At 34.5% G+C, this 27,824-nt stretch overlaps 1 protein-coding gene across 4 annotated transcripts in view; it reads right to left on the minus strand.

The window, feature by feature from the left end:
• AKT3 (AKT serine/threonine kinase 3) overlaps nt 1-27,824 on the minus strand; it is a 410,275-nt gene that overhangs the window by 33,647 nt on the left and 348,804 nt on the right. For all 4 annotated transcript variants that reach the window (XM_074262535.1, XM_074262536.1, XM_074262534.1 and 1 more), the window contains one exon: nt 22,938-23,025. In XM_074262535.1, coding sequence (XP_074118636.1) covers nt 22,938-23,025 — 88 coding nt within the window. The remainder of the gene's footprint in view (nt 1-22,937; nt 23,026-27,824) is intronic.

Below are 27,824 nucleotides of genomic sequence, written 5' to 3' on the forward strand. Positions count from 1 at the left end.
GCCTTGGGCAACAGAATTTCCTGAGCGAGACTATGCTTCCCGGGCAGAGATACTTATGGTCTGTGCAGGGCTATTTGCTGGTCAGATGCTAATACCCGCAGCCCCACAGCCCCACAGCCCCACAGCCCCACAGCCGGTTTTGGATTGGGATAGTGACACTTTCACTGCTCAGCCTCTTGCCTCAGGGCAGTCATTAATCCACACAGCAGGATCTTAGCAGGACACCCCCTGCAGCTGGGCCATGGAGGACTGAGTCACTTCCCATTGGGGAACTATTTCCCAGAGCACTCCAGTACCTGGTCACTTTTTGTAGCCAGTTGACATCTATCCCTGTTCTGCAGAGGAAGCTGGTAACCTCCTAGCCCTGAAGGCAGACCCTACAGTCTTTAAAAAATGAGTAAAAAAAAAAAATTAAAAGGACAATTGATAGCTTCTATACAGAAAGAGAGCAGGCTTTCAACCCCGAGGAGACTAATAGCAGACGGTCTCCAGACAACTGTTGGTCCCCAACACAAAAGGCTCTCCTAGAAGAGACTATTAAAAATCTTAAAAGAAAGCGAGAAGAAAAATGGGGAAAGGAAAGAGAAGCTATGCAAGAGAGTCACAACTTTCTGAAATATAAATTGGAAAAGATAAACTCCCAGTGAATTAGAAAAAGAAAATAACTCACTAAAAAAAAAAAAAAAATTAGTGAAATGGAAAAAAAAATTCCATAGAGAAAAACAACTCATTAAAAAACTCAATTGGAAATACACAAAAAGTGAAAAAAGCTAATGAAGAAAATAACTCATTAAAAATCAGAATTCAGGGGCAGCTAGGTGGCGCAGTGGATAGAGCACCAGCCTTAAATTCAGGAGGACCCGAGTTCAAATCTGGTCTCAGACACTTCTTAGCTGTGTGACCCTGGGCGAGTCACTTAACCCCAGCCTCAGGAAGAAAAAAAAAAAAAAGTGGAAAAATCAGAATTCAACAAATAGAAACTAATGATTCCCTGAGACATCAAGAATCAGTCAAGCAAAACCAAAAAAATTAAAAAATAGAAAGAAATATTACATATCTACTTGGAAAAACAACATTCTTGGAAAATAGATCTAGGAGAAATTGGATTATTGGACTTCCTGAAAATTATGATGAAAAAAAGAACCTAGATACTATTTTACAGGAAATCATCAAAGAGAATTGCCCAGAGATAACAGTACCAGAAAGGAAAATAGTCATTGCAAGAATTCACCAAACACCTTCTGAAAAAAGACCCTAAAAACAAAACAAAACAAAATTCCATGGAATATTGTGGCCAAATTTCAGAACTATCGATTAAGGAAAAAATATTATAAGCAACCAGGAAAAAACAATTCAAATAGCGAGGTGCCACAATAAGGGTCACTCAACATCTGGCTGCATTCACGTTAAAGGATTGAAGGGCCTGGAATCTGATATTCCGAAAGGCAAAAGAACTTGGAATGCAACCAAGAATAAACTACCCAGCTAAGCTGAGCATTTTCTTCTATGGAAGAAGATGGACATTTAATGAAACAGATTAATTTCATTTGTTTCTAAGGAAAAAACCAAATCTAAACAAAACATTTAATCTCCAACCATAGGACTCAATAGAAGCAGAAAAAGGTAAAAAGAACTCTTGAGAACTGTATTTCTGTTGTGGATACACATGAAATCCACATGTATAATTTGATTTTACTGATATAACATAAAAAAAGGGAAATAGAAATGAAAAGGGGAGATATAAAGAGGAAAACTACATCCGACAAAGAGACAAAGAAAACCTATCATATCTGAGGGGATTTAGAAAGGGGGAGGAACACTGTGTGAATCTTACTCTCATCAGAGTTGGCTCAAAGAGAAAATATAGAGGATTCTCTCTCACCTCATTAAAAAGTGGGAGAGAGAAAGGGAAAAGGAAAAGTGTAATAAGGGAAGGGTACAAAAAAAGGGGAAGGGATTTAAAGGGAGGAGGCAGGGATACTAACGAGGGAGGGCTGCGTGATGCAAGTGGGGCCCATAAATTTAATACTAGGGAAGCGGTTCAGGGGGGCATGGAAAAAAAGCATAATCTGGGAATAATATGATAGCAGGAAATACAGAATTAGTAATTTTAACTGTAAATGCGAATGGGATGAATTCTCCCATTAAGCGAAGGTGGATAGCAGACTGGATCAAAAGTCAGAACCCTACAATATGTTGTTTAAAGGAAACACATTTAAGGCAGGGAGATACATATAGAGGAAAGGTAAAAGGCTAGAGCAGAATCTATTATGCTTCAGGTGAAGTCAAAAAAGCAGGAATAGTCCTCCTTATCTCAGATCAAGCAAAAGCAAAAATTGATCTAATTAAAAGAGAAGGGTAGCATAGACAATGAAGCAATATCAATACTAAACATATATGTACCAAGTGGTATAGATCTAACTTCCTAAAGGAGAAGTTAAGAGAGTTGCAAGAAGAAATAGACAGCAAAACTATATTAGTGGGAGATCTCAACCTTGCACTCTCAGAATTAGATAAATCAAACCACAAAACAAATAAGAAAGAAATTAAAGAGGTAAATAGCATATTAGAAAAATTAGGTATGATAGATCTTTGGAGAAAACTGAATGGTGACAGAAAGGAGTATATTTTCTTCTCAGCAGTTCATGGAACCTATACAAAACCTGACCATATATTAGGACATAAAGATCTTAAAATTAAATGCAGGAAAGCAGAAATAGTAAATGCTTTCTTTTTGGATCATGATGTAATAAAAACTACATTCAACAAAAAGTTAGGGGTAAATAGACCAAAAAGTAATTGGAAACTAAATAATCTCATCTTAAAGAAAGATTGGGTGAAACAGCAAATTATAGAACAATTAATAATTTCACTCAAGATAAGGACAACAATGAGACATCATACCAAAATTTGTGGGATGCAGCTAAAGCAGTAATAAGGGGAAATTTTATATCTTTAAAGGCCTACTTGAATAAAATAGAGAGAGAAGGTCAATAAATTGGGATTACAGCTAAAAATGCTAGAAAAGGAACGAATTAAAAACCCCCCAGACAAACATGAAACTTGAAATTCTAAAAATAAAAGGAGAGATTAATAAAATTGAAAGTAAAAACACTATTGAATTAGTAAATAAAACTAAGAATTGGTTTTATGAAAAAACCAACAAAATAGACAAACCCTTAGTAAATCTGATTTTAAAAAGGAAAGAGGAAAATCAAATTGTTAGCCTTAAAAATGAAAAGGGAGAACTTGCCACTAATGAAATGGAAATTAGAACAATAATTAGGAGTTACTTTGCCCAACTTTATGCCAATAAATTCGATAACTTAAATGAAATGGAAGAATACCTTCAAAAATATAGCTTGCCCAAATTAACAGAAGAAGAAGTAAATAGTCTAACTAGTCCTATTTCAGAAAAAGAAATAGAACAAGCTATTAACCAACTCCCTAAGAAAAAATCCCCAGAAACAGATGGATTTACATGAATTCTACCAAACATTTAAAGAACAATTAACTCCAATGCTATACAAACTATTTGAAAAAACAGGGATTGAAGAAGCCCTACCAAATTCCTTTTATGACACAGACATGATACTGATACCAGGTTGAAAACAGAGAAAGAAAATTATAGACCAATCTCCCTAATGAATATTGATCTAAAATCTTAAATAGGATATTAGAAAAAAGACTACAGAAAATCATCCTCAGGATAATACACCATGATCAAGTAGGATTTATACCAGGAATGCAGGGCTGGTTTAATATTAGAAAAACTATTAGTATAATTGACCATATTAATAATCAAATTAACAAAAACCATATGATCACCTCAATAGATGCAGAAAAAGCATTTGATAAAATCTAACATCCATTACTATTAAAAACACTTGAGAGTATAGGAATAAATGGACTATTCCTTAAAATAGTCAGAAGCATATATTTAAAACCGTCAGTAAACATCATATGTAATAGGGATAAACTGGAACCTTTCCCAGTAAGATCAGGAAGTGAAACAAGGTTGCCCACTATCACCATTACTATTCAATATTGTATTAGAAATGCTAGCCTCAGCAATAAGAGCCGAGAAAGAGATTAAAGGAATTAGAATAGGTAATGAAGAAACCAAACTATCACTCTTTGCAGATAATATGATGGTATACTTAGAGAACCCTAGAGATTCTAATAAAAATTCATTAGAAATAATTCACAACTTTAGCAAAGTCGCAGCATACAAAATAAATCCACATAAATCCTCAGCATTTTTATACATCACCAACAAAATGCAACAGCAAGAGATACAAAGAGAAATTCCATTCCAAACAAATGTTGAAAGTATAAAATATTTGGGAATCCATCTACCAAAGAAAAGTCAGGAATTATATGAGCAAAATTATGAAACACTTGCCACAAAAATAAAGTCAGATTTAAATAATTGGAAAGACATTCAATGTTCTTGGATAGGCCGAGCGAATATAATAAAGATGACAATACTCCCCAAACTAATCTATTTATTTAGTGCTATACCAATCAGACTCCCAAGAAACTATTTTAATGACCTAGAAAAAATAACAACAAAATTCATATGGAAGAATAAATGGTCGAGAATTGCAAGGGAACTAATGAAAAAAAAGTCAGAGGAAGGTGGTCTAAGTGTACCTGATTTAAAGCTATATTATAAAGCAACAGTCACCAAAACCATTTGGTATTGGCTAAGAAATAGACTAGTTGATCAGTGGCATAGGTTAGGTTCACAGGACAAGATAGTGAATAAAAATAGCAATCTAATCTTTGACAAACCCAAAGATCCCAAATTTTGGGATAAGAATTCATTATTTGACAAAAACTGCTGGGAAAACTGGAAATTAGTATGGCAGAAACTAGGCATGGACCCACATTTAACACCACATACTAAGATTAGATCTAAATGGGTCCAAGATTTAGGCATAAAGAACGAAATCATAAATAAATTGGAGGAACATGGGATGGTTTACCTCTCAGACTTGTGGAGGAGGAAGGAGTTTGTGTCCAAGGGAGAACTAGAGACCATTATTGATCACAAAATAGAACATTTTGATTACACCAAATTAAAAAGTTTCTGCACAAACAAAACTAATGCAAACAAGATTAGAAGGGAAGTAACAAATTGGGAAAAAATTTTTACAGTTAAAGGTTCTGATAAAGGCCTCATCTCCAAAATATACAGAGAATTGACTTTAATCTATAAGAAATCAAGCTATTCTCCAATTGATAAATGGTCAAAGGATATGAACAGACAATTTTCAGATGATGAAATTAAAACTATTTCCAGTCATATGAAAGAGTGTTCCAAATCACTATTGATCAGAGAAATGCAAATTAAGACAACTCTGAGGTATCATTACACACCTGTCAGATTGGCTAAGATGACAGAAACAAATAACGATGAATGTTGGAGGGGCTGTGGGAAAACTGGGACACTGATGCATTGTTGGTGGAGTTGTGAAAGAATCCAACCATTCTGGAGAGCAATCTGGAATTATGCCCAAAAAGTTATCAAAATGTGCATACCCTTTGACCCAGCCATACTACTACTGGGCTTATACCCCAAGGAACTACTAAAGAAGGGAAAGGGACCTGTATGTGCCAAAATGTTTGTGGCAGCCCTTTTCATAGTGGCTAGAAGCTGGAAGATGAATGGATGTCCATCAATTGGAGAATGGTTGGGTAAACTATGGTATATGAATGTTATGGAATATTATTGTTCTATAAGAAATGACCAACAGGAGAAATACAGAGAGGCTTGGAGAGACTTACATCAACTGATGCTGAGTGAAACGAGCAGAACCAGAAGATCATTATACACTTCAACAATGATACTGTACGAGGATGTATGCTGATGGAAGTGGATTTCTTCAACATAGAGAAGAACTAATCCAATTCCAATTGATTAATGATGGACAGAACCAGCTACATCCAGAAAAGGAACACTGGGAAATGAATGTAAACTGTTATTTTTACCTTCTGAATCCAATTCTTCCTGTGCAACAAAAAATTCGGTTCTACACACATATATTGTATCTAAATTATACTGTAATATATTTAACATATATAAGACTGCTTGCCATCTGGGGGAGGGGGTTGGGGGAGGAAGGGAAAAAATCTGAATAGAAGTAAGTGCAAGGGATAATGTTGTAAAAAATTACCCATGCATATGTACTGTCAAAAAATGTTATAATTATAAAATAAAATAAAAAATTAAAAAAAAAAAAAAAAAAAAAAGAATGAGATCATAAATAAATTAGAGGAACATAACACAGTTTACTTTTCAGACTTGTGGAGGAGGAAGGAATTTGTGACCAAAGGAGAACTAGAGATCATTATTGATCAAAAAAATAGAAAATGTTGATTACATCAAATTAAAAAGCTTTTGTACAAACAAAACTAGTGCAAACAAGATTAGAAGGGAAGTAACAAACTGGGAAAATATTTTTACAGTTAAAAGGTTCTTATAAAGGCCTAATTTCCAAAATATATAGAGAACTGACTCTAATTTATAAGAACTCAAACCATTCTCTAATTGATAAATGATCAAAGGATATGAACAATTTTCAGATAGTGAAATTGAAACTATTTTCACTCATATGAAAGAGTGTTCCAAATCACTATTGATCAGAAAAATGCAAATTAAGACAACTCTGAGATACCACTACACACCTGTCAGATTGGCTAAGATGACAGGAACAAATAATGATGAATGCTGGAGGGGCTGTGGGAAAACTGGGACACTGATACATTGTTGGTGGAGTTGTGAAAGAATCCAACCATTCTGGAGAGCAATCTGGAATTATGCCCAAAAAGTTATCAAAATGTGCATACCCTTTGATCCAGCAGTGCTATTACTGGGCTTATATCCCAAAGAAATACTAAAGAGTGGAAAGGGACCTGTATGTGCCAAAATGTTTGTGGCAAGCAGCCCTTTTTGTAGTGGCTAGAAACTAGAAAATGAATGGATGTCCATCAATTGGAGAATAGTTGGGTAAATTACGGTATATGAATGCTATGGAATATTATTGTTCTGTAAGAAATGACCAGCAGAATGAATACAGAGGGGCTTGGAGAGACTTGCATGAACTAATGCTGAGTGAAATGAGAAGAACCTGATTTATTATACACTTCAACAACAATAATGTATGAGAATATATTCTGATGGAAGTAGATATTTTCAACAAAGAGAAGATCTAATTCAGTTCTAATTGATCAATGATGGACAGAATCAGCTATACCTAGAGAAGGAACACTGGGAAATGAGTGTAAACTCTTTGCATTTTTGTTTTTCTTCCCAGGTTATTTTTACCTTCTGAATCCAGTTCTTCCTGTGCAACAAGAAATTCGGTTCTGCACACATATATTGTATCTAGGATAGACTATAACACATTTAACATGTATGGGACTGGGGCAGCTAGGTGGTGCAGTGGATAGAGCACCAGCCTTGAATTCAGGAGGACCAGAGTTCAAATCTGGTCTCAGACATTTATCACTTCCTAGCTCTGTGACCCCTGGGCAAATCACTTAACCCCAACCTCAGAAAAAAAAAAAAAAAAAAAAACAACAAACAAACATGTATGGGACTGCCTGCCATCTAAGGGAAGGGGTGGAGGGAAGGAGGGGAAAATTCAAAACAGAAGTGAGTGCAAGGGATAATGTTGTAAAAACATACGTACTGTAAAAAAAAATTCTAATTGTAAAATTAATAAAAAACAAAAAAAAATTATGTAACCCCATATTTTGCTTCTAAGGAATCTCCAATTTCCATTAATTCTGGAGTATTATAAAGCAAGTTCTCAGAAAAAAATGAGGAAAGAATTAATTCGACTATTAATTAGCTCAAGCACAAATCTTTAATGTTTTACATTTTCTGTAGGAAGGGATAAAGGCTGATCAATAAACAATAATATTGTCATCTATGTAACTGGTAAAAGGCTAAGAGTCCTATTACCTTTTTTGTAACTACCTACCATGACTGAAGTTCTGAGATTCCTAGAAAAATGCTGGAGAGGATATAACCAAAGAGTGACTCATGAAAAGCCTCTCAGCATTCAGGCCCTTGCCCCGTCCCTACTTTTCTTTAGTTGCTCACTGTGGTGCCAAGAGATGCTCTAAGGAATTGAGTGGAGGGAGGCTTCACTCCTGAACCACAGTTTCAAGCTTTCTGTATTATGGTCCTTTCAGTTCTGGTTATCAATACTGAATTCAATTCAGCTATTTTCCCAGCTTACTGAATCTCTTTTTAAGGATTAAGTTCAATGCTATGATTCTACATTTGACTAATAAAATTTATCTTAACTAGTCTATGTGCTAATAAGTACCAAAGATCATGGTACTCTTTAATCACCTTGTGTTCACAATTAAGATAAATTTCCAAGATTAGAACAAAGGCCTTCTTACCTTTTAGCCTTGTGTTAATTGAGCTATTCTTCATTCCCTTGTCAGGAAAAGATGCCTGTACATTATAAGGTTAAAACCTTCTATGTTAAAGCTTATATTTGGGCAGAGCCAACATAGATAATAGAAATCAGGAAGCTACTTGAGCTCTCCCTAGTTTTCCCCAGAAGCAATTGGAAATCAAATCAGAATCTAGAAAAAGACCAAATGAAAGAAACAATTTCCAGCTCAAGATGGCTTGGAAGGACTTCAAGAAAGGTCAGTCTCACTTGAGTGAAAAAGAAGCACAGCCCAACTCAGATGGTCTCTAGGCAATCTAGTGAGAAGGTATTAGCCATGACACTGATCAGCAATCAAGACTCCTCAATTCTGACTGAACAGCACAGCAGACCAATGCTGAAGCTCAAGTCCCCAATACAGAAATAAAATTGCTAGCCCTGCAAACCAGGCAACAACAGGCATGACTTTCAGGCTATCCCAGCTCTGTGAGCAAATCACTAAACACCAGAGGCCCCAGTGTTCAAAGCCAAAGCTCAAAGTACTCCAAATCTCAAAGCTGCATCGTAGGTTTGGGACAGCATCCGCTGTACCCCAGGAGCAGAGCTCAAAATCAAAAACCCACAAAAAAAGAAAGAAAAAGAAAAAAAAAGTTAGGAAAAAAAAAGTTTACCAGCAAAAACCTCAAAGGGGGATATAAATTGGTCTCTTACTAAAAGAGTCAAATAAGAAAGGCAGAAGAAAAAGATGGAAAAATAAATAAGAGTTATGTAAGAAAGAGTCAACAGCTTAGAAAAGGAAGGACAAAAATTGACTGAAGAAACCAATTCCTTAAAAAAATACAATTTACCAAATGCAAAAAAAAAAATCCATGGAAGAAACAACACCATTAACAGTAGGATTAACCAAAAAGGAAAGCAGGTAAAAAAGCTAACTGAAGAAGAAATTGGACAAATGAAAGCTAACACTGGAAAACAACTGACTTGGAAAATGGATCCAGGAGAGATAAAATAAGAATTCTTAAATTGTCTGAAAGCCATGATAAAAAAAAAAAAAAAAAAAAAAAAAAAAAGCATTCAGATAGACCTTTTGAGAAATATCAAAGAAAACTGCCCTGATATCCAAGAACCAGAAGACAACATAATCATTGAAAGAATCAATCAATCGCTCCTGAAAAAGAACCCACAAGAAAACTCCAAGAAATATTATAGCTAAAGTCCAGAATTATAGGGTCAGGAGAAAATATTATAAGCAGCCAGAAAGAAACAATTCAAATATCAAGGAGCCACAGTCAGGATTACCAAGGATTTAGCAACATCTATATTAAAGGATTGGAGGGTCTGGAATATGATATTCAGAAGGACAAAGAAGCTTGTATTATAGTAAAAAAAATAAATTAATTTTTTCAGAGGAAGAGATGGACATTCACTGAAAATATGAAAAGATCAGAAATAAAATTTATTTTTCAAATATAAGGCTCAAAAAAAGCAAAAAAGTTAAACAGGAAAGAAAAAATGTTTACATCTCTACATGGGAAGATGATACTTTTAACTCTTGAGAAGTCTATCTTTATTATGACAGAAGGATCATATATAGACAGAGAGTATGGGTATAAGTTGATTTTGATGTGATGATATAAAAAAGGCATTAAGGGATAGGAAAAGGATTGTACTGGAAGAAAAGGAAAGGGGAGATAAAGTAGAATAAATTAGATCACATGAAGAGTCACAAAAGATTTATTATAGTAATGGGAAAGAAGATAGGGGATGAACATTGTTTGAAACTTAATTGGTTATTGGTTATAAAATTGATCTTATCTTTTTGGAAATTATAAGGAGAAAGAAGAATGAAAAGGGAAGGCTGGATAGAAAGAAGGACAGAAGCAGTAGGGGAAGGGGGACAGAGAAAGAAGGAAGGGTGATAAAAGGAAGGATAGAAGAAGAGAAGAGATGGGTCAGAAGCAAAACACTATTGAGGAGAGACAGGTGATAAGAGAAAAAAGTATATAAACAGGAAAGAAAATAGGATGGAGGGAAATACACAGCTTGTAATCATAACTACAAATGTGAATAGGATGAACTCTCCCATAAAACAGAAATAGATAGCAGAATGGATTAAAAACCAGACTCCTACAATATGTTGTTTACAAGAAACACATCTGAAGCAGAGAGATATGCATGAGTAAGGATAAAAGGCTAGAGGAGAATATATAATCCTTCAATTGAAATTTAAAAAAAAAAACAAAAAAACAGAGATAGCAATCCAGGTCTCAGACAAAGCAAAAGCAGACAGATCTAATTAAAAGATAAGGAAGGAAATTAACATCTTGCTAAAAGATATCATACACAATAAAGTAATATCAATATGAAATATATATGCACCAAGTGATATAGCATCCAAATTCTTAGAGAAGAGAGAGGAAAACTATTATTAGTGGGGGATCTCGACCTCTCACTCTCAGAATTAGATAAATCTAATCACAACAAGAAAGAAGTTAAAGAGATAAACAGAATTTTAGAAAATTTAGATATGGTAGACTTCTGGAGAAAAGTGAATAGAGATAGAAAGGAATAAACCTTTTCCTCAGCAATATATGGAATCTTCACAAAAATTGACCATATATTAAAGCACAGAAACCTCACAATCAAATGCAGAAAGGCAGAAATGTTAAATGAAGCCTTTTCAGATTATAATGCAATAAAAATTACATGCAATAAAGAACCATATAAAGAGAGACTAAAAATGAATTGGAAATTAAATAATTTAATCTTAAAAAATAAGTGGATCAAACAATGAATAGAAATAGTAAATAATTTCATCCAAGAGAATGATAATAATAAGACAATAATATACCCAAACTTATATGACTTAGCCAAAGCAGTTTTCAGAAGAAATTTTATGCATCTAAAGGCTTACACGAATAAAACAGAGAAAGAAGAGACCAATGAATTGGCCATGCTATTTGAAAAGCTAGCAAAGGGACAAATTAAAAATCTCTAATTAAATACCAATTCAGAAATTCTGAAAAACAAAGGAGAGATTAATAAAATTGAAAATAAGAAAACTACTGAACTAACAAATAAAACTAAGAACTTGTTTTATGTGAAAAAAATTAAGATGAATAAGCCACTGGTTTATTTGATTTAAAAAAAGAAAATCAAATTACTAATATCAAAAATGAAAAGGTTGAATTCATTACTAATGAAAAGATATTAAACATAATTAAGAGCTATTTTCCCATACTACCTGCCAATAAATCTAATAATCTAAGCAAAATAGATGAATATTTACAAAAATATAAATTAACCAAATTAACTGAAGATGAAATAAAAACTTAATTAAACAAGAATTAAATAGAAATTAAACAAGTTATCAATGATATCCCTAAGAAAAAAATCTCCAGCACCAGATGAATTCACAACTGAATTCTAATAAAGACCAATTAATTCCAATTCTATATAAGTTATTTGAAAAAATAGGTAAAGAAGGTATCTGGATACCAAATTCTTTTTATGACACAATCTGGTGCTAATACTTAAATCAGGAAAAGTCAAAACAAGAGAAAGAAAATTACACACCAATCTTCCTAATGAATATCAATGCAAAAAATTTAGATAAAATGTTAGCAAAGAGATTATTGCAATTTATCACCTGGATAACACATTATAACCAGTTGGGATTCATACCAGGAATGCAGAGCTGGTTCAATATTAGGAAAACCATCAGTATAACTGACCAAGTCAATAACAAAACCAACAGTAATCATATGATTATTTCCACAAATGGGAAAGCTTTTGACAAAAATATACCACCCATTCCTATTAAAAAACACTAGAGGGCATGAGGAATAAATGGAGTTTTCCTTAAAATGACAAACAATATTTATCTAAAAAATTAATAAGCACTATCTATCTATATGAAAGACAGATAAGAAGCTTTCCCAATAACATCAGGATTAAGCAAGGAGGCCCGTTATCACTACTATTATTCAATGAAGTACTAGAAATGTTAATTTTAGCAATAAAAGAAGAAAGAGAAATTGAAGGAATAGGTAAAGAAGAAATAAAGCCATCATTCTCTTCAGATAATATGATGACACTTAAGAAAATCAACTAAAAAACTACTTTAAATAGTGAAGTTGCAAGACATGAGATAAGGCTACATAGATCATCACAGCATGCCTATATATTGCCAACAAAGCCCAGCAGCAAGAAATAGAAAGAGAAATGCCACTTAAAATAACAGCACACAAGATAAATATTTGAGAATCTACCTGCCAAGAATTATATGTACAACTTTATCAAATACTTTTTGCACAAATAAAATCAGATCTAAACAATTGGAAAATATCATTTGCTCATGGGTAGGCCAAGCTAATATAATAAAATGATAATTCTATCTAAATTAATTTACTTATTCAGTGCCATGCCAAACTGCTAAAAATTATTTTATAGAGCTAGAAAAATAGTAACAAAATTCATCTAAGAGAATTTAAGGTCAAGAATATCAAGGAAATGCAAAGAAAGGTAGCCTAGCCATCCCAGATCTAAAACTATATTATAAAGTGGCATTCATCAAAATTATTTGGTACTGACTAATAAAGAGTGGTGAATCAGTAAAATAGGTTAGGTACATAGGACACAGCAATCAATAACTATAAAAAGCTATTGTTAGATATGCCCAAAGATTCTAGCTTCTGAACTAAGAATTCTTTATTTGACAAAAACTGCTGGGAAAACTGGAAAACACTATGACAGAAACTAGCCATTGACCAACAGCTCACCAGATATATCAAGAAAAGGTCAAAATGGGTACATGATACCATAAGCATTAGGAGAACAAGGAATAGTTTACCTATCAGATCTATGGAAAAGGGAAGAATTTATGAACAAAAAGGAGATAGAGAACATTATGAAATGCAAGATGAATAATTTTGATTCCATTACATTTTTTTTAATTCATTTTTCCAAATTATCCCCTCCCTCCCTCCACTCCCTCCCCCCGATGGCAGGTAATCCCATACATTTTACATGTGTTACAATATAACCTAGATACAATATATGTGTGTAAATACCATTTTCTTGTTGCACGTTAATTATTAGCTTCCGAAGGTATAAGTAACCTGGGTAGATAGACAGTAGTGCTAACAATTTACATTCGGTTCCCAGTGTTCCTTCTCTGGGTATAGTTATTTCTGTCCATCATTGATCAACTGGAAGTGAGTTGGATCTTCTTTATGTTGAAGATTTCCACTTCCATCAGAATACATCCTCATACAGTATTGTGAAGTGTATAGTGATCTTCTGGTTGTGCTCATTTCACTCAGCAATAGTTGATTTAAGTCTCTCCAAGCCTCTCTGTATTCCTCCTGCTGGTCATTTTTAACAGAGCAATAGTATTCCATAACCTTCATATACCACAATTTACCCAACCATTCTCCAACTGATGGACATCCATTCAACTTCCAGTTTCTAGCTACAACAAAAAGAGCTGCCACAAACATTTTGGCACATACAGGTCCCTTTCCACTCTTTAGTATTTCTTTGGGATATAAGCCCAATAACAGCACTGCTGGGTCAAAGGGTATGCACAGTTTGACAACTTTTTGGGCATAGTTCCAAATTGCTCTCCAGAATGGCTGGATTCTTTCACAACTCCACCAACAATGTATCAGTGTCCCAGTTTTCCCACATCCCCTCCAACATTCATCATTATTTGTTCCTGTCATTTTAGCCAATCTGACAGGTGTGTAGTGGTATCTCAGAGTTGTCTTAATTTGCATTTCTCTGATCAATAGTGATTTGGAACACTCTTTCATATGAGTGGAAATAGTTTCAATTTCATCATCTGAGAATTGTCTGTTCATATCCTTTGACCATTTATCAATTGGAGAATGGTTTGGTTTCCTATAAATCAGAGTCAGTTCTCTATATATTTTGGAAATGAGACCTTTGTCAGAACCTTTCCTTTTAAAAATATTTTCCCAATTTGTTACTTCCCTTCTAATCTTGTTTGCATTAGTATTGTTTGTACAGAAACTTTTTAGTTTGATGTAATCAAAATCTTCTATTTTGTGATCAATAATGATCTCTAATTCTCCTCTGGTCATAAATTCCTTCCTCCTCCACAGGTCTGAGAGGTAGACTATTCTCTGTTCCTCTAATCTATTTATGATCTCATTCTTTATGCCTAAATCATGGACCCATTTTGATCTTATCTTGGTATATGGTGTTAAGTGTGGGTCCATATTTAATTCCTGCCATACTAATTTCCAGTTTTCCCAACAGTTTCTTCCGAATAATGAATTTTTGTACCTAATGTTGGTATCTTTGGGTTTGTCAAAGATTAGATTGCTATAGATGTACCCTTTTTTGTCCTTTGTATCTAATCTGTTCCAGTGATCTACCGTTCTATTTCTTAGCCAATACCAAATGGTTTTGGTGACTGCTGCTATATAATATAGCTTTAGATCAGGTACACTTAGACCACCTTCCTCTGACTTTTTTTTTCATTAGTTCCCTTGCAATTCTCGACCTTTTATTCTTCCATATGAATTTTGTTGTTATTTTTTCTAGGTCATTAAAATAGTTTCTTGGGAGTCTGATTGGTATAGCACTAAATAAATAGATTAGTTTGGGGAGTATTGCCATCTTTATTATATTCGCTCGGCCTATCCAAGAGCACTGAATGTCTTTCCAATTATTTAAATCTGACTTTATTTTTGTGGCAAGTGTTTTGTAATTTTTCTCATATAATTCCTGACTATTCTTTGGTAGATGGATTCCCAAATACTTTATACTCTCAACATTTGTTTGGAATGGAATTTCTCTTTGTATCTCTTGCTGTTGCATTTTGTTGGTGATATATAAGAATGCTGAGGATTTATGTAGATTTATTTTGTATCCTGCCACTTTGCTAAAATTCTGAATTATTTCTAATAGCTTTTTAGCAGAGTCTTTGGGGTTCTCTAAGTATACTATCATGTCATCTGCAAAGAGTGATAGTTTGATTTCCTCATTTCCTACTCTAATTCCTTGAATCTCTTTCTCGGCTCTTATTGCCGAGGCTAGCGTTTCTGTACTATATTGAATAGTAATGGTGATAGTGGGCAACCTTGTTTCACTCCTGATCTTACTGGGAAAGGTTGCAGTTTATTTCTATTGCATATTATGCTTACCGAAGGTCTTAAATATATGCTCCTGATTATTCTAAGGAATAATCCATTTATTCCTATACTCTCAAGAGTTTTTAGTAGGAATGGATGTTGGATTTTGTCAAATGCTTTTTCTGCATCTATTGAGATGATCATATGGTTTTTATTAATTTGATTATTAATATGGTCAATTATACTAATAGTTTTCCTAATATTAAACCAGCCCTGCATTCCTGTTATGAATCCTACTTGATCATAGTGTATTATCCTGGGGATGATTTTCTGAAGTCTTTGTGCTAATATCTTATTTAAGATTTTAGCATCAATATTCATTAAGGAAATTGGTCTATAATTTTCTTTCTCAGTTTTCGATCGACCTGGTTTAGGTATCAGTACCATGTCTGTGTCATAAAAGGAGTTTGGTAGGACTCCTTCATTCCCTATTTTTTCAAATAGTTTATACAGCATTGGGGCTAATTGTTCTTTAAATGTTTGGTAGAATTCACATGTAAATCCATCTGGTCCAGGGGATTTTTTCCTGGGGAGTTGATTAATAGCTTGTTCTATTTCTTTTTCTGAAATGGGACTATTTAAGCAATTTATTTCCTCCTCTGTTAATCTAGGAAGCCTATATTTTTTGGAGGAAGTCATCCATTTCACTTAAGTTATCAAATTTATTGGCATAAAGTTGGGCAAAGTAACTCATTATTTCTCTAATTTCCTCTTCATTGATGGAAAGATCCCCCTTTTCATTTGTAAGACTAACAATTTGATTTTCCTCTTTCTTTTTTCTGATCAGATTTACCAAAGGTTTATCTATTTTATTGGCTTTTTCATAAAACCAACTCTTGGTTTTATTTATTAATTCAATAGTATTTTTACTTTCAATATTATTGATTTCTCCTTTTAATTTTTGTATTTCAAGTTTAATTTTTGGTTGGGGGTTTTTAATTTGGTCTTTTTCTAGCCTTTTAAGTTGCAAGCCCAATTCGTTAATCTTCTCTTTCTCTATTTTCTTCAAATAAGCCTCTAAAGATATAAAATTTCCCCTTATTACTGCTTTAGCTGCATCCCACAGATTTTGGTATGATGTCTCATCATTGTCATTATCATGGGTGAAATTATTGTTTGTATAATTTGCTCTTTCACCCAGTCATTCTTTAAGATGAGATTATTCAGTTTCCAATTACTTTTTGGTCTATTTATCCCTAACTTTTTAGTGAATGTAGCTTTTATTGCATTGTGGTCTGAGAAGAAGGCATTTATTATTTCTGCCTTCCTACATTTAATTTTGAGATCTTTATGTCCTAATATATGGTCAATTTTTGTATAGGATCCATGAACTGCTGAGAAGAAAGTATATTCCTTTCTATTGCCATTCAGTTTTCTCCAAAGGTCTATCATACCTAGTTTTTCTAATGTTCTATTTACTTTTTAAATTTCTTTCTTGTTTGTTTTGTGGTTTGATTTGTCTAAATCTGAGAGTGCAAGGTTGAGATCTCCCACTATTATAGTTTTACTGTCTATTTCTTCTTGCAACTCTCTTAACTTTTCCTTTAGAAAGTTAGATGCTATACCACTTGGTGCATATATGTTTAGTATCGAAATGGCTTCATTATTTATGCTACCTTTCAGCAGGATATAGTTTCCTTCCTTATCTCTTTTAATTAGATCAACTTCTGCTTTTGCTTGATCTGAGATAAGGATAGCTACCCCTGCTTTTCTGGCTTTACCTGAAGCATAATAGATTCTGCTCCAACCTTTTACCTTTACTCTATATGTACCTCCCTGCTTTAAGTGTGTTTCCTGTAAACAACATATTGTAGGGTTCTGATTTGTGATCCAGTCTGCTATCCGTCTCTGTTTGATGGGAGCATTCATCCCATTCACATTTACAGTTAAAATTACTAATTCTGTATTTCCTGCCATCATATTATCCCCAGATTATGCTTTTTCCCTTGACCCCCCTGAACCCCTTCCCCAATATTTAATTTATAGACCCCCCTTGTGACGCACAGCCCTCCCTTTTTTTAGTATCCCTCCCCTCTCCCTCCCCTTATTCTCCTTTTCCTTTTCCCTTTTCCTCTCCCCCCTTTTAATGAGGTGAGAGAGAATTCTCTGAAAAACAAATATGACAATTATTTACTCGTTGAGCCTCTTCTGATGAGAGTAAGATTTACACAATGATTCTCCCCCTCTCTAAATTCCCTCAGATATGGTGTATTTTCTATGCCTCTTCCTGGGATGTAGTTTCCCTCTTTTTATCACTCCCTCCCCTTTTTCTGATACTACCCCCTTCCCTTTACTACACCCCCTCCTTTTTTTTTCTTTTATATCAGTAAAATCAAATTATCCATGCGTACTTTCTATATACCCACAACAGCGTTACAGTTCTCAAGGGTTCTGTGTACCTTTTTCTGTTTCTCTTCAGTCTTGTGGATGTAGATCAATTTTTTTGTTTAAGTCTGGTTTTTTTCTTAGAAACATATGGAATTCCTCTATTTCATTGAATGACCATCTTCTTCCATGGAAAAAGATGCTAAACTTAGCTGGGTAGTTTATTCTTGGTTGCAATCCTTGATCTTTTGCCTTTCGGAATATCAAGTTCCAGGCCCTTCTATCTTTTAATGTGGAGGCAGCCAGATCTTGTGTGACCCTTATTGTGGCACCTTGGTATTTAAATTGTTTTTTGCTAGCTGCTTGCAGGATTTTCTCCTTTGTGTGGTAATTCTGCAGCTTAGCCACAATATTCCGTGGTGTTCTTTTTTTAGGGTCTATTTCAGAAGGAGTTCGATGAATTCTTTCAACATCCACTTTCCCCTCTGTTTCTAATATCTCTGGACTGTTCTCTTTGATAATTTCCTGTAAAATAGAATCTAGGCTCTTTTTTTGGTCATAGTTTTCGGGAAGTCCAATAATCCGCAGATTATCTCTCCTAGATCTATTTTCCAGGTCTATAGATTTTCCCAGTAAGTATTTGACGTTGTTCTCCAGCTTCTCATTTTTTTTTTTTTGTTTTGTTTGACTGATTCTTGGGTTCTCTGTGAATCATTCATTTCTATTTGTTCCATCCTGACTTTTAAGGAGTTATTTTCTTCTTTCACAGTTTTTAGTTCTTTTTGTAAATGCCCAATTTCGTTTTTAAATGAATTATTTTGCTCTATTGAATTTTTTTCCATTTCACTAATTTTTTTTTGAGAATTATTTTCTTTTTCCAATTCAGAAATCCTATTTTCTTGGGACTTTTTTATCTTCTCCAATTCAGAAATCCTATTTTCCTGTGATTTTTTTACCTTTTCTAATTCACTAATTTTGTTTCCCTGCATCTCCTGTGAAATCTTTATTTTTTCCAACTCCAATTTCAGGACGTTGTTATTCTCTATCATAGCTTCCCTTTCCTTTCCCCATTTTTCTTCAAACTCTCTTAACTTTTTAATAGTCTCTTCAAGGAGAGAGTTATGTGATGGGGGGCAGGAATCGTTCCCCTTTAGGTTGTTATCTGCTGATTCTCTGCTGCTAACTTCCTCGGGGTTGGATACCCGCTCTTTCTCTGTGTAGAAGGAATCTATGTTTTTTTTGGGCTTCTTGCTCATACTTAAAAAATCTTTTGGGGTCTGTCCTTGGGGTAGGAAATTATTTATTTATTTCTTTACCAGCTTCCTCCCAGACCGGATGGATGCAGTGGCCCCTGCACCTGAGCTAAGAGAGAGCTCTGGGAGAGAGTTCCCCACCCCCTCCCTGGAAGTGCCTCAGAGGTGACTAGCACTGCTGTGCCCTGAGGGCGCTGTGTTTTAGAGGCTTCCCTGAGGTTGAGACTGAACAGTTAAGGCGACTCAAAGCCTAGCCTATGTGTCCCGGTGGGGCGTGGATGTCTGCAGCAGGTGACGTGAAAAGCCCCTGTGATGAAACTGGGAAGTGTCTGCCAGAAACCTCGGTCCCCAGTTCAAAGGTTCCGCTTTTCTGGGACTTCCGTTCCACAGCCTCCAGCCAGCCGAGCCAGGCACTATGAGTTACAGCCCCGCCCACTCTTCAATCTCTTAACTACCCCGAGGCGAAAGCCTGGATTGCCTTTGTAGGCCACACCCCTAGTGCCGAGATCTGCTGAGTCACCCCTGGGATCCGGGAAGATCCAATCTAGTTTTAAATTTTAAAGTGGCTTATATTTCTCCTCTGAACTGCTGTTTTATAAGCAGAGAAGAGCTAACAGCCTGTGCCAGATTCTTTTATGTCAGTGGATTCTCTGATCCCAGAGCCCTCCCCAGCGCGACCAGCGCAGTGTGCCACTACCCCACCGTCTGCGCTGGCCTCTCTTCTTCCTCCCCTGGGAGCTGACCTTTCCTGCTGAAACTCCAGATACTCTTCAGCTGGTAAGTTGTGCTTCCAGTCCTTGTGGATTCTATCAGTCCAGCGCTATTTCTGAGGCTGATTAAATCTAGTTGGTTGTGAGGGAAGAAAGGAGCTTACACAGTGGCGTGTATCTTCTCCGCCATCTTGGCTCCGCCCCCCCATTCCATTACATTTTAAAGTTTTTTGCACAAAGCCAATGCAACCAAAATTAGAAAGGAAACAGAAAGCTGGGAAACAATCTTTATAGCCAGTGTTTCTATTACAGGCTTCTGTTAGGATTCTTACAGATGTTATGGGCCAGAACTTGAGACAAGGTAATCTTCTTGGTTCATACCTTTAAAAGAGTTCAAATCTTTGAGGGAGTTTATACCTTTAAAGGAGCTCACTCACTGGTCCTTTAAGGAGCTCCCACAAGCCCAGGGAGTACTCACAAGCCCATTCTCTGGGAGGATATAAGGAGCCAAGATTCAGTGGGGTCAGTCAGTCTGGACTGGGCAACGAGAGGACTTCCTGGGAGAACTTTAGGGAAGCTCAAGGAGATTCAGAGCCAGGATTCAGTGGATTCGCAAGTCCAACAGATTCACAAGTCTAAAGGAAAAGCCTGCTCATGGACTTCCAGGAGATTCACAACTAGGATTGAATTCTGGGAAACCCACAATCCCACACTCTTGGAGGTAGAGTCTGATTCACTCCCATGTCTACCTTTGTGCTGGCTGGAGACATTGGGGAAGAGGAGAGGCTGGAGGCTGGAAGACTAACCTTTGGATTTGGAGACATTCTGATAAGAGCTTTACAATCTAGAGAAACAAAACAAGAAACTTCCTCCCAGAGAAGGATCACAGTTTAGAGACAACAGAACATCACAGGCCTCATGCCTAAAATATATAGAAAATTGTATCAGATATATAGAGGAATACAAGTCATTCCTCAATTGATAAATGTTCAAAGGATATGAACAAGTAATTTTCTTATGAAGAAATTAAAGCCATTTATAGTCTTAAAATATTCTATATTACTACTAATTAGAGAAATGTAAATTAAAACAGCTCTAAGGTACCATCTCACATGGATCAGATTGGTTAATATGACCAAAAAGGAAAATGATAAATTTTGGAAAGGATGTGGAAAAAGCAGAACACTAATGCATTGTTGGTGGAATTGGGAAGTGATCCAACCATTCCGGAGAGCAATTTGGAACTATGTATATCCTTTCACCCAGCTGGTTTGTATTGCAGAGATCATAAAAAATGGAAAAGGACCCATATGTACAAAAATATTTATGGCGCTCTCTTTCTGGTGGTAAAGAACTGGAAATCAAGGGGATACCCACTGAACAAACTGTGTTATATGAATGTAACAGAATACTATTGTTCTATGAGAAATGAGGAGCAGATGGATCTTAGAAAAACCTGAAAAGACTTACATGAACTGATGCTGAGTGAAGTGAGCAGAGCATATAAGCAAAGATGACTGAATGGAAGTTCTCAAGGACCTGCAATTACAACTGTGGCAGAACCAAGATTCAGTGTCACAAAGACTTGACAATACTGTTATTTTCCCTTGCTTTGAAACTTGAGGCCATTATTACTGCTAGCAGTGTACAATACCCTAAGGAAATGCCACACTACTTGATTAAGTTTTCATCATTTGGACCACATATGCCAATGTGACAGAATTCAGTGGAAGCTTTTAACTTTGTGTACTAATGAAAATTCTGACTACAAATAAGGTTTCTGGAACATAAAACTAGTTTCTGTCTTCAGTTTCTTTAGAACACTTAAACAGACTTTTTAAAAAATTCTCCATAATCTCTTCCATTTATTCTTAATGTACTTCTTAAAGGTAGCACATTAGTGGACAGAAGCGATTGAAAGAGAGTCTTGAAAATGTACACAGCTTCATCAGCTGCAAGAGTTTTGTATTGTTCTCAAAATACCTTTGAGCATAACTTCATGATATGTAACTTTCATATGACTTTGCTTCATTTCATCAACACTAGGGAACAAGCTGGATAACAGCATTTTTATTGCCTATAATAACAAAAACTAACACATATTAATATGATTTCACTGTGGCAATACAAGTGTTCATTATAGATGACATCATTCTAGCTTTACTGTAAGCACAAAGAAATTAGAATGCTTGACATAAAAAAATGCTTATTTAAATGTTAATAAATAACTAGTTGATGTTGTTTTAAAAAGATGATAAAATTGGCAGCAGTTTGAAATAAATGTAATAAAAGAATTAAACCAGAATAGGAAAGGACCTATTAAATCCTGTAAAGACTATTTTAAGCTTTTTTAAAAAAGGCTTCTATAAATCAAAATGTCGAAATCAATTAAAATACTTCCGCTCAATGTCCAGGCCTTAGCAGTAAGATTAATTATACACGTAAGAATTACAATAGGAACAATTTTCCTTTTCCAAACACAGAAAAAAAATTATTGACAGCAAAGGAGTTATATCTGTTTAAGTGAGAAAGATGTGATACTATATTAACATAAATTCATCTGGGCTTGTAAGCAACCCAAAGAAGACTCATGAATGGTACATGTAAGCCAGCTGAGAGCAATCACACTCTATCTCTGATGTTGAGTTTAAGCCAATATGACAGTGTTCTTTAAAAATAAGGAATAATAAATAGATGGCAATAAAAGCAAGTTTTGTAATTAGATCTAATGTTGTTGGTTCTTTATGTTTCAAAATGCACAGAGATTCCCAAATCAGAAACAAAAAGGAAACTAATGAACAAATTTCTCTTACATCAGCAAGAAGAAAACCAACTACTTGATCATATTCACTATGGAAGAAAAATGTAGTTTGGGGACTCATCCAAATCATGAACTCCAAAGTAAATTGGTAAGAAATTAAGTGGTAATTTCAATCTGAGCTTCAAAGTAATCAATGACATTTTTTGTAAACTAATAAAACTCATGTGTTCTTTCATAAATTAGTAGTACATTCATTTCAGCATATGAGCCCAAAATAGAATATTCTGCCATAAGGCATTTCCTACCTTTTTATCATACACATCTTGCCAATTTACACCAACAAAGAAACTGTGCCTCATAATTTCTTTTGCATCATCTGGACCTCCACCAAGGCTATCAGGGAAAAAAGAAGATTAAATAGATATTAACTATATAAGCAAAGAAAGTTTCACTGAGACTGTATAACAGTCTATTCTTGGACAAACTATTAGTAAGCACCTTCCCAGAACAGAATACATTCTGAGCATCATAATTGAAAACATAAATGTGCCCCCCCCCAGCTCAATTTTCAAATCAAAACATAGCTTGGCCATACATAAATCATGTTTGACTTGAGATATAGGCCATTAATGATGGCTAAAAATCTGGGTAGAAAAATTAATTAAAAGACTACCATTAGGAAAAAAACTAATTTATGAAATTTTCATTTTAGGATTTTAAGTCACTTTCCAAAAAACAGTATCTGGCTTAAATTCATACATACTATTACTATGTTGAAACATATTAATACATAAAAACATTTTAACAAAGTATCAAAATGGTGGTTGGGAATGACTTGTAGTTAGGAAAGAAATTGATTTTTAGCAGGCTTTATTCCATAAGGGTTCCCCCTTTGCTGAGCAAAGTGCTTTATACACAGATGATACTTAATAAATGCTTTTTGTTGCTGACACCAATAACTGTTACTTAAGCACAATTGTGATAAAAATATATTCTTTGAAAAATATAGTTCAACTGCATACCAACTTATGGTTGGATGAAATTTGCTCTTGGTACTATTCATCCAGACAACAATAGGTATGCTTATAATACACTCAAGATTGATTTCCCACATTATCCTTGAAAACCAATATCTTTATAATTACATGCTGAATAATTTTGTTGCTTAATTAAATGACTTATTTGAATTTCTGAGGAGACAATGAAAAAGCTGAAATCAAACTCTTCTCAGAAATGCCAAGAATATGGGGAGAATAGAAAGGGAAAGAAATTGAGGTACTAAAAAATAGGTCATTTCTCTTCTTAAAATCCAGAGCAGAGCTAGTATTATAAGCACACAAAATCTGAAGGAATCAAATAGAAGAATTCACTTCTATATGAATCTCTTGAAAGCTGAAAGGGAATAATCAGGCCAAGAGAAGGTAGACAGGCTTTCTTCACAGTCTGAAATGACCCCCAATAGAAAGTATTTTGAAAAGGGGGCAGAGAAACCTTGGATTCTTGGATAGAAGTAGGAAATATGTTTTGAGAAACTTTCATGACAGTTTACTCAGAATGTTTTCTATCTCCTTTCACTAGTTAATAGTTTTCTACAATTTTTGCAGTGTGGATGTTTTAAGTCTACATAATTGATACATTAAAAATTATAAATTTTCTTAAGTCATCCTCCTGTTGTCAATGAATTTTCCATTCTTTAACATCTACATTATGCAACATCTAAAAATATATCCAAAGAACTGGCGAGGAATACTTTAGAATTAAGGAAGTAAAAAAATATATCAAATGCTTTCATAATATGAAAAGTTTATATATTGATAGTTGCCTTCATTTGTAGTTACCAAATGACTTACAAGTGTTATTATCAGACTTGAAAGTCAACTAATATAATAATTAGTGATTAATTAGGTGGCACAGTGCATAATGTTAGACGTAGAATCAGAAAGGTCTGAGTTTGCAATTATGTTTTAGAAGCTACTTTTGTGAGTATGGACAAATCTTTTAATCTCTGTGCCTCAGTTTCCTCATCTATAAAATGAGCATAATAATTATATCTATCTCACAAGGTTGTTATGAAATCCTATGAGACAACATATGTAAAATTCTTGCAAACTTGTCAGTTGTTACAAAATAGGAAGGGCAGCATAGGACTGTAGCTAGAGAATTGGCTTTGGTAAGACCAGGGTTTGGCTACATGATCCTGGACAAGCCATTTCACTTCTCAGGGACTCAAAGAACATGCTGGCTATGTACTAAAGAGAAGTTGCTTATTAGTATGGCTGAGAGAAATTGCTCCTCCCTCTTACTCCTGCTCCCCCCCCCCACCTGAGAACTTCAAACACGGATAAAATCACAGATATAAACTCCTTAAAAGAGGGAGCCACTTTGATCTGTGGCATTCAGTTCAAATAAATTCTCTCTTTTTAGTGTTCATAAATTATAAATCCTAGGATATGGATCCCAAAGCAAATTCTCAATTATCTGTAGATTCATAACTCTTAAAATTCATATATCTCAGAAACCATTATTCCCCCTTTCTTTAAAGTATGTAATATATTTACATGGAATTATGTTTTTTCTGAGAGGTCTCTATTCAGTTCAAGGAACACATGTACTGATCATTTTAACAGTATTATGTATCTTTGTGGCTTTGTAACACATTAAAAAAGAGTTTTTAAAAACCCTGATAGTTTCAGATCCTAAATCTATGACAGTAGAAATCTTAAATGTAACCCCTGGTATTATTGGCTTCAGGTAAAACAAAACATCAGTGCCCCTTTCCTCAGGGTAGGAGTTAGTTAATACAGTGAAAAGCTGGCTGGATTTGGAAGCAGGAGATTATATCTAGTCTAGTTCAATAACAACGTGACCTAACATGACACTTAATTTCTTTGGACTTCAGGCCCTTCATCTGCAAAACATGTAGATTGCAATGACCAAATGATCTCTAAGTTTCCTTTATATGCTAAATTTAAGGTCTTACATTTCTCCATTAAAAAATATTTTCAATGCTGTGGGACAATACAAATATAAGATAAAAAGGATAAATCTAGGGCTAAGTTACTCCTAAAAGAAAACATATAGAAATATATATATGTACATATGTACATGGTGGCCAATGGCCAAAGTAAGAATGATTTGGCACATATAAGATACTATAAATATAAGATCCTAAAATTATATATGTATATGTATATATATATATATGTGTGTGTGTGTGTGTGTGTGTGTGTGTGTGTGTGTGTGTGTGTGTGTGTGTGTATCTGTGTACATATAGCCATCAATATGTAGGACAGATGCTGTAGACTAATGAGCTTATGCCAACCTATGAATGAATTGGAGGCTTAAAATATTTTAAGTTTATGTTAGATTAAGTTTGTGTTGAAATTTGGAAAGAGAAGTTAGAAGAGAGAAAACTGAACTACAAAATTCCTCTGAAGAGGCCCTTCTTTTATTTTCAACTTTCAAGAATAGTCCTTAATTCTCAAAGATTACTAATGTAACTTTATAGTTACTTAAGATTTATTTATGATAGCAAAATATGTGAATATGATAACAACTGAAATTAACCCTGTGAGGCTGATACAGCAGATACTTTTACAGATGAAGGAACTGAAGATCCAAAAATGATTTGCCTTAGATCATAAGGCTTATAAATGGCAGAGTGTGGGCTTCTGGTTTTAAATCAAGTACTCCTTCTAGCTCATCACATTGACAGATGCTTTCTAAGCATAGGTGCCAACCAAGAAAATCAAGTCAAAATCATGGATATATTTTTTGACATTTATGTGAAAGAAAAATGCAGCCCTTTTAGAGTGTTTTCTAACATCTATGGACTGCCTGAAATATTCATTGTTATTCAAAGTAATAAAATCTGTGAAATATGTCCTGATCAAAATGGAACTTCAGGATAAACTTAATTTAAAATAAAAGATAATAATAAGTAAAATTTCCATGCTGTCATAAAATGAATTCTTTTTTTTTTTTAAATTAAAGCTTTTTATTTTCAAAACATATGCATGGATAATTCTTCAACATTAACCCTTGCCCAACCTTGTGTTCCAATTTCTCCCCTTCCCCTGCCCCCTTCCCTAGATGACAAGTAGTCCAATATATGTTAAACATGGTAGAAATATATGTTAAATCCAATATATGCATACATATTTATACAATTATCTTGTTGTACAAGAAAAATAAAATCAAACCAGAAAAAAAATGAGAATGAAGATAAAATGTAAGCAAATAACAACAGAGAGAGTGAGAATGCTGTGTTGTGTTCCACACTTTGTTCTCACAGTTCTCTCTCTGGGTAAAGATGGTTCTCTTCATCACTGAACAAGTGGAACTGGTCTGAGTCATCTCTTTGTTGAAGAGAGCCACATCCATCAGAATTGATCATTGTATAACCTTCTTATTGCCATGGACAAAGATCTCCTGGTTCTTCTCATGACAAGTTCTTAAAGAAAGGTTAAAAGTGTGGCTGAAACCTTATATGCCAATGAAAATTAAATAAAAGAATTTACCAGAAAGAAACATAAAGTAGTACTTCAATGGTATAAAGGGAAGAAATAATATGAGCCCCCCCCAAAAAAAAACCTTTTTACAGAAAAACAGGTGGAACAACAGATAAAATGTTAGATTTGGAGTCATGAAAACTTCAGTTCAAATCCTCACTCAAAACACTTGAAATGTGACTCTGAGCAAGAAGCTTAACATTTGCATCATTTTCCTTAAATGCAAAATGAGGGATAATAACAGCACCCACATTCAAGATTGCAAAGAGTAAATGAGATGTTTGTAAAATCACTTCAAACATTAATGTACTATATAAATGCTAGCTATTTTTATTATTTTCCCCAAAACCTCATTTACTTCTTCCTAACTTCTATAATTCTACTAAGGGCATAGCACATTGTTCTAGTCACACAAGGATGCAACTTAGAAATCATCTTTAACTGCTCCTTATTTCTTATTTTCTATAAGCAATTAGTTGCAAAGTTTTGCACATTCTATCTGTCCAACATCTCCTGCATATGTCCTCTCTCCACTAATACAACCAATCATCTAATTCCTCACCACTATCTGCTCACTTTTGCTCTCTTCTTTACTCTCTCCTACACACAGTGGCCAAACTGAAATTCCAAAAGCATGGTGACTATATGATCACTAGATCAAGAAGCTCTAATGGCTCCTCC

Source organism: Sminthopsis crassicaudata, chromosome 4 (assembly GCF_048593235.1).
Source record: "Sminthopsis crassicaudata isolate SCR6 chromosome 4, ASM4859323v1, whole genome shotgun sequence".
In the NCBI taxonomy this organism is placed as follows: domain Eukaryota; kingdom Metazoa; phylum Chordata; class Mammalia; order Dasyuromorphia; family Dasyuridae; genus Sminthopsis; species Sminthopsis crassicaudata.